Source organism: Taudactylus pleione, unplaced genomic scaffold, assembly GCF_031769625.1.
Source record: "Taudactylus pleione unplaced genomic scaffold, aTauple2 ptg000114l, whole genome shotgun sequence".
Lineage (NCBI taxonomy): Eukaryota > Metazoa > Chordata > Amphibia > Anura > Myobatrachidae > Taudactylus > Taudactylus pleione.
The window spans coordinates 3,908,023-3,921,571 of record NW_028284516.1 but is presented as its reverse complement, the minus strand read 5'-3'; the positions used below and the strand labels follow the sequence as shown (position 1 = coordinate 3,921,571).

The window sequence follows — 13,549 nt, the reverse complement described above, 5'->3', positions numbered from 1 at the left end:
ATCAGAAAACATTCAACCAAGGGACTGAAGGAAGGAATAGATTGTGATCTCTAGCAAGTAGGAACTTCACACCTTACTGTTCCTGTTATCAGTACAAGGGGTCTATTTATTAAGCCTTGGATGGAGATAAAGGTGACGAAGATACAGTACCAGCCAACCAGCTCCTAACTGTCATTTTTCAAGCACAGCCTGTGACATGGCAGTAAGGAGCTGATTGGCTGGTACCTTATTTCCGTTAACTTTATCTCCATCCAAGGCATAGGAAATAGGCCTCCAAGTCTGGTAAATTCCCCCATAGATGTCACAAAAACTTGTCTTTTATTTAAATTAAAGATACTAATAGTAATATATAGATTAATATTTTTATTATTATTATTATTAGTGAAGCCATGTAGAGAATTAATAATGCAACAGACAGACTGAACACATGGTAACACAGTTGAGTCCAGTACACACTAAAGGTGGGTACACACCTAGCAGATATATCTGTAGATGATGGCCGTTCATATACACTGAACGCCCAACATCTTACAGACAACCACGGGTCCCCCTGGCCGGGGGGGCGGGTCGGGGGCATGTCTGCCCACCTCTCCGCGGCTGCCGCTGCATGTTTCTGGGCAGTCGGTAGACCGCCCATACACACAGATATGTCTGCAGATATATCCATCCATTGGCTGTACAGCACAGCCGACGGGATGTGTCTGTGAACAACGTCGTTCACAGACATATCGCAGGTACACACTGGCCGACTGGCACCAGATATATTGGCCAATCAATTGATCAGCTAATATATCTGTCAGTGTGTACCCAGCTTTACTCTAATGCAAATTGCTTTGCACTATTGACAGTTGTACTCTATGGAGTATTAGGGATGACCAGTAGGCATCAGCCTTTAGGCCACAATCTGCAACACTATGTTTACTAAATAGCATCCTCTTTTGTGTGTCTTTTATCTGGTAAACCCATCCACCTTAACTAAACTATTTACCCTAAACTTAATGTAATTAGTGCATCTAATGACTGGGAGCTAGAATGGCCACAATTTCCTGGTTGTATTTACAAGCGATTTCAAAGAATGTCTCTACCTTAATGTTCTTTGTTTTTTTTCGTGTGACACATTTAAATGTATTAATTTAAATAAGTGAAGCCCTCTATTTAACATAAAAAGTGCCCCAGCCCTGGAAATTAACATTCCTTAACAAGGCATAGCATGACAAATAAAACATTTTTATTTTTTGTATAGTTTTTTTTGCTTTTTTGGGGGCTTTTTATCAAAAGATATTTTTAACAGGAGAGCAGCTCCAATATCTCTACCATTTCATTTTTATGACACTGCGCATGCGTGGCCATAGGAATACTGTTTTGCAAATGGCTGCAGGCGTATCGCAAGATCCCTTTCCTGCATTAATCCCTCCACAGCCACAAAGCGGCTATCACCAACTGCACCTATACATGAGGTTAAACCGAGCAGCAATTTAAGAGAAAAATTAAAACTGTACCATTTAATGAAAGTGGAACCTCTACGAACAAAGTAAATTAAAAACAAAAACAGGACTTTAATCCCTTACAAGGAAAATATTTAGCAAAGTCTGAAAAAAATGCAAAAAATGTTGTTCACTTGTTAGACCACTGTGATTATTAATATTTGAGCGTTCTCATAAAATGTCAATCAGTTAAAAGAACAAAAAAATAAAACGCACACTATAATATGTGAAATATGCCATTTAATATATTGTTTGCATCTGTGCGACGCTAATGCTACCTGAAAGAAAAAAAACATTCCACCAGGCACATTCCCTGCATTCTAATTGTAGAATACCATTTTCAGCCACCAAAGATAAGTGGTAGGAACCAAAAATTTACATTAGGCAAAGGAATTTCAGAATAGAAAATTGATGTTTTTTTTTTTACCTCCGAAAACCACTTGCATTAACAAAAGATTACAGAGGCTCCTAAATTACAGGGTGTTACTTTAGCAGTAGTGATTCAATATTCATATTGAAGCAGATGTAGCAGTTTAACAAAATAGCTCTTCAAATCCTGCACAAATTGAAAAACACAGGGACACAAATGATGGTGTTTTTCTCTCTTCCCTCTTATCACTCTTCCCTTCGGAGTTGACACATTTGGCCTTCAGAAAATGTACACAAATCTGCAGGGAAATTGCCCCAAAAAATAAAAAACACAAGTTTTCACAGCACAATGGTAAACTGTAACGTACAATACTCGTATACTGGCCTACATTCCCGCAACGGCCGGGTGGCTCCCAAAAATCAGGTGGTGCTCCCGACCGCCCGAAAAAGTGGACAAGTCACCTGGAGCTGGCCACCTCCCACCCCCAGCAGCCTTTATACCAGGTGAAGTGGGCTGTCTGGGCGGCAGATGATGCGATTCGCGCTGAATTGCTTCATCATGGCCACGCCCCCGCTGTACAATGCCGGTAATCTCTGCATTTTAAAGCGGGGGGCGTGTCGACAATAACATGTTCATGCCTTCACCCTAAGCCATTGTAACACCCAGTGTCAACCCCTAGTAGTCAGCTCTGGTGATAAAGCCATCTGAAAGCACAGATGACATTAATATAAGTGTCATTGCAGCTGGTCAGTCTGTAAACGGTAGTGGTTTATCATGTTCACTGAAGCAATTGGATTCCTCAAATGTCAATATGTTCAGTTCATGGAAGAGAAGTAAGAAAACTATATTGTCTTAACCTTGGCTTTGGCGCTTGCAACGAAACTGCAATGTCTTGATGTAGTACCCAAGACATTGTTTGATCTACTAAAACTTCAACATATAAGTAGATCCCTTAAATTATGTGAGAATGTACAGTATCTATTATTTGGATTGTTACAAGGGAAGGTAGGTTGAGATAAGTACTTCCTAGAGCAGTGACAGATAACCTGATAGACTCCAGGGGACGCATTGGGTGGCCCGATAAAATTAAATTCAAATGGCCCACACACTATCCTTAATCTCGGCAAGTTCAAACAATACACATGATCGAAGAACGGGTAACCTTTATGTAATAACATACAGACAGATATTTAAACAATCTAAAACAAACAAATATGGCAACAAAGCCAGAAGGACCTGGGGGTCACAAGTTAAGATTTGGAGGGCTGGATGTGGCCCCATGTTGCTCATCACCATCCTAGAGAGTCATTCTGGTTTAAAGGACTAGTAGACCCTTAACGGCTTTGTTTTCCACCTCACCCCTTTCATCGCCCCCTTGCACAGGGCTTCAGTGAGAAGCACGGGTAGAGAAGACCGTAGCAACAGAGGCTCCATCTTGGGTTGAGTGTCTGAGCAGACGCGTTGAGAGTTCAGCCTGAGGTTGTCAGTGTGCACAGCAGGAACCACACAGTGTAGTAGTAATTTCCCACTAGTAGCATGAACAGTTGAAGAAAGAAGAAAATAAAAAACATTATTACCCCAGCAGAGCTATTTAATGAACTGTGGGAGGGGCAGGCTGCGTGTCAGGGTCTGAGAAAAAGGTTTACTGGTCTTTAACAGCAAACAGGTTTCATACTAATTAGATTTTATATAGACCGAGGCCTTAATCAGTTATCACAATAACAACGGTATAATTGAGGGCGTTGGACATGAAGTGCCATCGTGACATGGTCTCTTTACGACCACCAACATCACCCATTTTCCTATGCACCCCATAATACATAATCATAGCGCTGGCTATAGACTTCATACAATTGAGCAACTGAACAATTATCACCAATCTGCCCAAAAAAACAGACTAGACATTGGAAAATGTACATTGACAGGCCATGTGCATATTATTATTGTTATCATTTATTTACACAGCACTGTACAGAGAATATATATATCATTCATATCATCCCATGCCCCGTTTGAGCACACAGTCTAAATTCCTAACGCACAAGAGGGGGTATATTTACTAAGGTGCATGTTTTAAGAAGTTGTGATGTTGCCCATTGCAACCAATCAGATTCTACTTATCATTGATATCGTACCTTCTAGAAGATAATAGCTAGAATCTCATTGGTTGCTATGGGCAACATCTTCACTTCTAAAAACCCAGACTTTAGTAAATATACCCAGAGTGCATGAACTAGTGTTCTGTTACCCTATAACAGTATATTTTGGGTTGTGGAAGGATAACATAGCACCGTCCTAGAGGAAACCCAAGAAAGCATGGGGATAACATACAAACTCCACACATATAGACCGTGACTGGGTATTGAACTCATACCCTTAGTGCTGTAAAGCAGATATGCTCACCATTATGCCACCATGTTGCCCCATCACTACTAGGAAATGCAGGACTATGTGATAGTATCCTTATTTTGATGTAGTTAGATGCCGCTAGTCAAAATCCCAACAGCTAATGTCTGACGGGGTATTTAAGATAGGCGTCAAAATGATGACACTTATCTTAATCCTGACACCGGAACACAGAAGGACACCGGACCAAACGAGGTAAATCCGGGGCACCCTTACTGTTAGCTGCAGGGGGGGAGGGTTATCTTTAGGCACCTCTGGGGGACTTAGGGTTAGGCACCACCCCAGGGAGGGTTTTAGGGTTAGGCTATGGGAAGGGGGGGTTAGGGTTAGGTGCTACTGGGGGGAGGTTAGGGTTAGGCAGTCCCCTGGGAGGGATAGGTTTAGGGTGCGGGAAGGGGGGTTAGGAATAGGCACCCCCAGGAGGACTTTGGGTTAGGAACCACCCCGGGAGTTTTAGGGTTAGGCACACCTAAGGGAAGGTAAGGGAAAGGGGGGGGACAGGGGAGGGTAATAGTACTTACCTGCCCCAGTTGGGATCTTCATCCTGTTGGGCATCCGCAGCTGGTATTTGAACCGGCAGCTAAACAGCATTTGAACCATCGGCATTTCAATACCATTCCGTGTTATTACATCAGAAAAAGCATTTGACAAATGCTAATGTCTATTGTTGCTAGTACCAAAAAAGGGATTCAGAAACTCAATACAAAGATTGATTGGCATTAGAAAGCATTTTCAGCAGGTGTTTTGGAAGAAAAATAGCAGTAGACGTTCTGTATGGAGTAGTAGACTTCCTATTTTGTTCTATAAATATTGGGAGAGCTATAGGAAGGGAAAAATCAGCAGATCGATCTCCAGATAAATAAATGATGGGATAAAGGAAGTGAAATCCATCATAAATCAAAGCTCCCAGCACAGGGTGACTCACTTCCTACTTAGTTCCAGATGATAAAGTCCCACTACATTTTCTGTTACAGTTAACGGTCCTAAGCCCATATCATAAATTATCAGTTGTTCCTGCTCCATTGTGTTGACTTACTAGCTAACCTCAAATTCCTGATAAAGGCTAGTGCTAATCTCACTCATGGAAATGTTTTTAAGGCAAGAGGTGATGGCAGATAGAGTCAAGATCTAGCTTGAAGCATTAGCAATTGGATGACACCCACCCACAGACACAAACATGTGCACACTCCAGCACACACATACACACACAAGTGCCCTTATCTACATTTCTGCTGCAGGATTCATCAGAAATGCAAATGATTTTCCCACAACCAAGAGTAGAAGATAACAGGTTACATCTTCACTACTTCCAGTGACCTGTTATCCAGGAGCAAACAGAAAAATGGAAGACAGAGCATATTTGAGATAGTAGTTTTATGGGGGATAGATAGATAGATAGATAGATAGATAGATAGATAGATAGATAGATAGATAGATATATAGATAGATAGCCTGTAGATGGATATAGATATTAGGGGGGGGGGTGTATGTGTGTGTGTGTTGGTGTGTGTGTGTGTGTGTGTGTGTGTGTGTGTGTGTGTGTGTGTGTGTGTGTGTGTGTGTGTGTGTGTGTGTGTGTGTGTGTGTGTGTGTGTGTGTGTGTGTGATAGGAAAGAGGAAGGTGAGGAAAAAATAAGTGGTTGAGGGCAGATGAGGTACAGTGGCTTTCTGTATTCATTAAACACCCTTCTTAGCTTATCTAAAGCCAGAGGCTTGTCATCAGGACAGCACAATGTGTGAGGCTGGAGAGACAGGCAATGTGCAGCAGGCTGATTACACAGTATCAGCATGGCCCAGATTGAAGAAGGAAGGCTATGGGGAGATTGGAGAGGAGAGCAGAGGAAGAAGGTGTGTGTGTGAGAGAGTAGGAAGAGGGTGGGGTGGATGAGGCATTGGCAAAGCTCAGACAGTGATTAAAAAGAAAAATGATTAACTATTAAACAAAATGTTGCAAGAAACGCTGGGCTAAAAATATACACAATCCGGTGTTTAAACTTTATTATAGCATCTAAACACCTCCAGGCCTGACGCCCAATGATTTCTGTAATCATAAAGAAGGCATGTTTTCAAACAAAATAGTCTTCATTACAATACACTACTAAATGATAAATTCAGCTTGGGATCAACCCATGGTCATCCATGTTTAAATGTGCCCAATGTTTGTTTGTATATATGTATGAATGACACACACACACACACACACACACACACACACACACACACACACACACACACACACACACACTCTCTCTCTCTCTCTCTCTCTCTCTCTCTCTCTCTCTAGGTAATGAAACTATATAACACACAACCATCTCTCTTTTTCTATCCCTCTCTGTTAACAGATGGTTAGGAATATGTAGCGCCTTGGTGTTTAATTAGTTTTATTAATTATTCATGCTAATTATTGACAATGATTTTACATTACACTATATATACAGGGGGTAATGTGCTGGGCTTGTAGATCACTCCCTCACAGCCTGTTGTAGGAATATAACGCAGTATTACCAGAGGCGAGTGATGTTTCAGATAATCCTGATGCCGTTTTATTAGTCCCTCATTTTTACAGAATGAAGACATGTTCAGAGTGTGTGTGTGTGTGTATGTATATATATATATATATATATATATATATATACATAAAATTATGGAGGTCTATGCTTTGAATTGTGTTCTATATGTACTTTGGTTGATGCACACAGGTGGCAAATATTTCAATGTATTGTATAATGTGAGAATGGATAGTGATCAGTCAGGCACTGGGGGTAGGGAAGCCCTCCATCCCTGTGTACTGCCATTAACACCAGATACAGAGGGATCTCTCCCAAATCCAGCTAATCCAATAATGTACAAACATTTTCCTATCTCACAGAGCAATGACTCTTTAATGTTAATCAGTCGACATATTTCTGCATTAGTAACAACAGGCAATGAGTTGTGCTGGGAGCTTTGTCATTACTTTATGAGTAATAATCTATTATACTACCCACCAGTGAGGAACCCTGCTATACAATGTCACTGAATGTATCTGCTTAAAACAAGATACATTTCCTGATCTGCCTAATTCAAAACACACAGCTACCCAGCGTTACGTCACATGGGGCTTTTCCCTTTAAAATATTATTATTAATTTTTTTTAAATGACGATCTTAAAATAGTTAACCCTTCTTCTGCTGACCCACCCACTTGGCAGGGAAAGGGTTACAGTACAGAGCTGGTGTACTGTACCGTGTGATAATAATGTGAGAAACCCAACATATGACCATCTTCAGTCTCTGTTACTGCATTTGTCATTCTTATCTTAATTATGCTGATAATTACTGTAAACAGATGTCGCGGGGATTCATGTGACCTTTCATAGGGGGTGACGGTATAAGCCCTGTCTTAGGCTTTTTGTTGTAATGCTCCCGTCATCTTCCCATCACTGTGCTATGTGCAACACAGAGCTGGATTTACTACAGTTATACAACGCGTATCTGCGCTGACACTATCGTCTATTTACATGTAAATATATATTAGTGAGTAAGTATAAGGAATATAAGAAACGTTATACATGAATTAAAGCGACTATAAAATTAGTTAGGGTGACTTATTTTTACTGTTCATTAAGAATAAGTGGTTTCTCCATTAGAATGGATGGACAGGTGTACAGTGCTCCTGTACAGATGGCCACGGAAGGTTCGGCTGCCGCTAGGCGCTTCCTCTGTTTGCACAACACGCCCGAGCTGCTCTGCACTTATCCCTGACATTAGCTCCATTATATTGTACTCATGTCTTATATGCCCGGCTCTTACATCCTGAGGACTTCTATGCGCTAGATATAGGAAATACAGAATACAAAGGCATTTATCTATTATTATTATTATTATTATTATTATTATTATTATTATTTACGAAATGAATATAGTAAAGTAATGTCTTAACGTTTGTCTAATGCTATATATATATATATATATATGTATATATGTGTGTATAAATATGTGATTATTAAGCATATTTATCTATCCCTCTATATATCTATATATACTATATTTTATGTATATATATATATATATATATATATATATGTGTGTGTGTATATCTCTCTCTATATATATGTGTGTGTATGTCTATATGTGTGTGTGAATATACTGTACTTTATGTGTGTATGTATATATATATATATATATATATATATATTGTGTGTGTATATATATGTATAAACATTTATGTGTGTGTATGTATGCATACATTCACACAAACATACATGCATTTTATGTATAGAGAGAGAGAGAGAGAGATAGTTATATATATATAATATCTATCTATCTATCTATCTATCTATCTATCTATCTATATATATATATCTTAGTCTGTAACCGGACATTTCCATCCTGAGACTGTAGTAGTTGGTGTTGGGAAGGAAGTTATTCCCTATCTCTCTCACAAGCTGCCACATAGGACCATAAGAAAACCCCACTTGTTATAACAGGATGATGCAGGGCTGAGCGTGAGAACCGTGCACCGAGTCCCCAGATCACCTTTATACCGCGCCTGATAAGCCATCTCCCAGCCAAGCATATGACAGCTTCCCACAGAACAAAGAACTGGGGCTTTCATCATCACTGGCGGCCAAGCACTCTATTACTGTCCCCTTTTCAATCCCCTAAGTATAGAGGAGAAATTGGGCTGGCCAAGTGTGCTGTGGAGATAAAGTACACAATAACCACTGTCCATGAGCTTCTCACATCTGCACAAAAGGATGTCACACTGTCAGGTGGTGCCATAAGAAATGAGATTGGTTGTCTGGCGACAACCTGCAGACTACTGTATGTGTTCTATGGTAAATTATCTAAAAATCATATAATGACAAAGCATTATAGTGAAAGAGCAGCAGAGTGTAACACTAATTCCATGTAGCACTACTAACCTCACAACTCACCTCCATAGTAGCTTCCACCTCAATGTAAATGTATGCTGCTGTGGAACTACAAGTTTCAGCATAACCTGCTAACGCAATACTGGAACTAGTAGTTCGACAACAGCCGGGAATTCAAAAGCTCCTTGGCTTTATTTAGCACCGTGACCAAACCCATTACAACTTTACAATATTTATATTTAATCCAACAGATTGCCTCTAGATAGGAGCATCCTTAGCTATAATAACCACTTGCAGTTAAAGCATTTGGCTGCAGGGACGTCTATTAAATGCCACTATCCTCTCCTACAGCAAAACACCGCTTCCAAGTTCCAATAAACTGTTATTTAGCCATAACTGAAATGATATCGACCCCTGAGCACTTTGCCCGTGCGCTGACCACTCTCCAGATACACTCACTAATAATACTGCTGGGCAGGCTGACTTGTTTTCCCCCAATAATTTTAAAGTGCTTAAAGAACTCCTGCAAGAAGCACTGTATATTGATCAGGACTTTACATTTCATTTCATCCAAACCATTCATCACAATATGCTACATATAGCAACTGGCCTCAGCCTCACACACACACATCTTGGATTAGTAAATTGATCTAGTGATATTGTAACCAAATATAGACACAGCTAGGCGGCTGGGAACTCGCAAACGTGACTCTCCATATGCGTGGCCGTAAGGCGCATCTGCAGCAACAATATGCACTGTCGGGAGCAGCCAATTAAATATATATATATATATATATATATACATATGCATATATATATATATATATATATATATATATATATATATAAAATGGTTTTTAAAGAGATGGGCAAACTGATGTTATTCTGGAAAGGTTTGGTGGAGCCTGGGACGCTGGAGGAAGCTGCTTGCTGAAACTGTGCTTCCTAAGGAAATCTGCTTCCACAGTAAGGAAACTATGTATGACATTGTGTGTCCCACCAGGAAATACAAAACACACTATCAACGACCCAAAACAGACTCCTGCTTATCTCTGGCAAGCCTCAAATCTGTTATAAAACAAGGCCAGATGCCTGGTCATTTCCACGGCAGGATTACAGGCTCCACAAGAAAAAAAAAAAAAAAGCCCTAAAAAAATAAATATATAAATAAATACAACAAAAAAATAACAAAAAGAATGCGATTAATAGTCTACACCCTGGCTGCTAAACCTGCCCATTACAGTCTGTTCAGATAATACATAAATATGTGTCATCTGTATGTGTATCTGGCTTTACTGGATGTCACTGACAGTATAAACAAACACTTATTTTACAGGCAAATAAACACGAGTGGGTAATTTGAGAATACACTCCCCCTCTACTTATATGACACTGTTATAATCATTGTATATTTATAAATTGGTGTTTGTGTGTGTGAGTGTGTGTGTATATATATATATATATATATATATATATACACATACACATCCCTTTATATATATATATATATATATATATATACATACATATACGTGAATATATATATATATATATATATATATTTATATACACACACACATATATATATATATATATATATACATATCCCTGCTCTATATGTGATGTGAATGCTATGATATTTGCAGCGCTGTGTGTTGAAGAGCAATATTTGACTTGTAGAAATAAAGAAGACATTATTTGCAGATGAAAGAATTAGTGGGTATAAATGCAGCCACATACAACTTGTGCTACTGTTAGTGTTAGCATACTGTATAAGGAGACTGAGGCAGGCATGTCCTGTTCTATGTCACCCAGAGAGACTGTATACAGAGCTGGAGGTAAAAGATGAACATAAATGGATACATGTTATCACAACGCTTGTACGCGTGAGCTTGCAATTTAATGTCGGCAGGCAGCAGCTAGTTACAATTACATTGCTACAACGTCCTATGCTGGCAGATTATTCTCAAATTGCAATCAGGTTTGGGGAACCACAGAGTACTGCATCTGGGATCCTCTGCATTTCCAAATAATATAACAGAGCTTTCTATGTTTGCCATAAATGCCATAAAGACGTCTTTGTTCTCTCTGATTAAAACGATTTAAACTCTGCTGATGAGTTTAATAACGGTATAGGCACATAAACTAGCACAGCACACATCCAAACCTGCCGCAAAAATGCAAATTGCCCTATAGAAATGCCATATGTTCACCATCACAAACTACCTTCTTTATTTCATTCATGTGCCTTTCTGATGCTACATCAGAGAAACATAGACAATATATTAGTGCATAAGAATCATGATGATAATAATAAACACAAACACAAGTGCACCACCCACAAAGTCTCTTGTATGAAGTGCAACGACAGCAATGTAATGTGCACCCTCAAAATAACACATTAACCAAAAAACATCCCTGACCTGCATTTCTGCATGCATCAACCCAAAACATCACTCCAGATTTGCTATACCTAACACAGGGCACCACTGCATCACCCCAAAAAACAGGACCATACTGCCCCATAGATATCACTATACTGTGCTTATCTCCATCATCCCCCAGAAATAGGCACACTCAGCCAGTATACAGTACACGGGTGTAACAATTTGTAGAAACAAGGTGAGAGGTCCCCTGACTCCAGCTGAAGAACTCATTGAAAAGCACTGAAACGTGACCAGGTACTTACACTGGAAGGGGCTTGAGATTCCCACCATTCGCCACAGGCTGGATGACTGCAAAATAAAAAGTTCCTGTTTTCTGTGAATAAGGGGAGGGGGAGGGGGGGTGCAAAAAAGTAAAAAATAAAAACAAAAAAACCAAAGTGAAGAAGAAGAAGAACAGGAGGAATGCAGCAAAGACCAGATGATCCACGTCCAGTAAGTCAAAACTAAGTGAGGAACTCCAGCTGCCCACAGCTTAAAGCGCACTCCCCCGGTTCCTGAGGGTGGGGAGGCAGGGGGGCGGAGGATGGGGTCTCCTCCAGGCTGAGCTGCAATTGCAGCACTGACAAGACCCTGGTGGTGTTGTAGACAAGAGTGGTCTGACTGGGGGGCGTCAGGAGTTGCTGCTGTCACTGGTGGTCTGCATTAGGCATTTATTGGGAGAGAGCTGTGTGTGGCTCTGTCTTGGAGGAGGAAGGAGCCTGATCTGTGCTGATTTCTACCATAAGGCTGCAGTGCAAGCTCTTCCTCCCCTCCTCCTCCTTCTCTTCACTCTGTTTATTTCTTTCTCTCCTGCAGGCTCAGTCTCTCCTTCTCTCTCTCTCTCCTGCAGCCTCTCTCTGTCAGGTCGTCTCCCTCTCCACAGTCACACAGCACAGTGCCAGCAGACTGCCAGGCTCAGCTACCCAGGTGCAAGGGTGGGAGGGCTCCAAGCAGCAGTGGGAGGCAATGGAGGTAGCAGACATCTGTGTCATGAAGGGGTCAGGGGGGGTCAGGTAATGCTAACAATGGGGGGAGCACATTGCCTACTCCTTTATACTGCCTTGTTCCCTCTGCCTCAGACCTGGTGGGCTTGTAACAGGCTTTCCCAAGCTGCCTGCCCTGCAGTAACCCAAGACAAGCACTTTCCCCCTGGCCATCTGGACGCAGAGCTCCTCCTGGCTGCTTCTCTGCCTGGGACCCATCACGGTGCAGACAGTGCAGATACCATCCAAGCCTCTCTTTCACATCTCTCTCCTAATCCCCTTCTGTTACTTCATTTTTTTTTTATTCTCAGTCTGTTTGTATTTTTTTTTCTAGTTTGCATTAAGTAATGGTCATGCAGAACACAAAGAGATAGGACTTGTCCTTGCACTTGTGTCCACTGCCTTCAGTGTCCAGGTTGTTTAGCATCTCTTGGCCAGAGATAGGAGACCTGCTGAAGGCTAGATATTCTGCCCTGGATAAAAGGATCCCTGAAGACAGTATTGGCAAGCCTGATAAGAGAGAAGATGGTATAAATAAAATAGTTGATGCCAGTCATTTGCTTGGCAGTAGGATGGAAATGGGGCGGCCTTGTTGCAATATGAAGTTTGCAGAAATAACTATTATTATTATTAGTAGTAGTATTATTATTAGTATTAGTATTATTACTATTATATTGATCTTATAGAATTATATATATAGATAGATATAGATACACTATTATTCTAGTAATACACAAGCTCATCCTTTCATTGAGAATAATATAGGGCATACTTGTTTATTGATCATCCCTAGCAGAGAACAAAAGGAAGTCAATTTATTCTAAGAGTACTATAATGTGACAGCAACCTGGGTTATGCAAAAAACTAAATAGATAAAAAAAATCAGCAAATGTCCAGTTTGCCATTAGTGATAGGACAATACCCTATCATTAACAAATATATTAAATAATGGCGTGCATGTAGGTCAGTTATAATTAAAATGACCTGCAATGTTTTGGGTACAGTTTTAATAATGGCAAATGCTC

General features: G+C 40.4%; 1 protein-coding gene across 1 annotated transcript in view; it reads right to left on the bottom strand.

Moving 5' to 3' along the window:
• RUNX1T1 (RUNX1 partner transcriptional co-repressor 1) overlaps positions 1-12,412 on the bottom strand; it is a 151,613-nt gene extending 139,201 nt beyond the window's left edge. Inside the window, exon 1 of the mRNA XM_088471387.1 lies at positions 11,805-12,412. Coding sequence (XP_088327513.1) covers positions 11,805-11,832 — 28 coding nt within the window. The 5' untranslated portion in view covers positions 11,833-12,412. The remainder of the gene's footprint in view (positions 1-11,804) is intronic.
• Between the last annotated feature and the right edge of the window lie 1,137 nt (positions 12,413-13,549).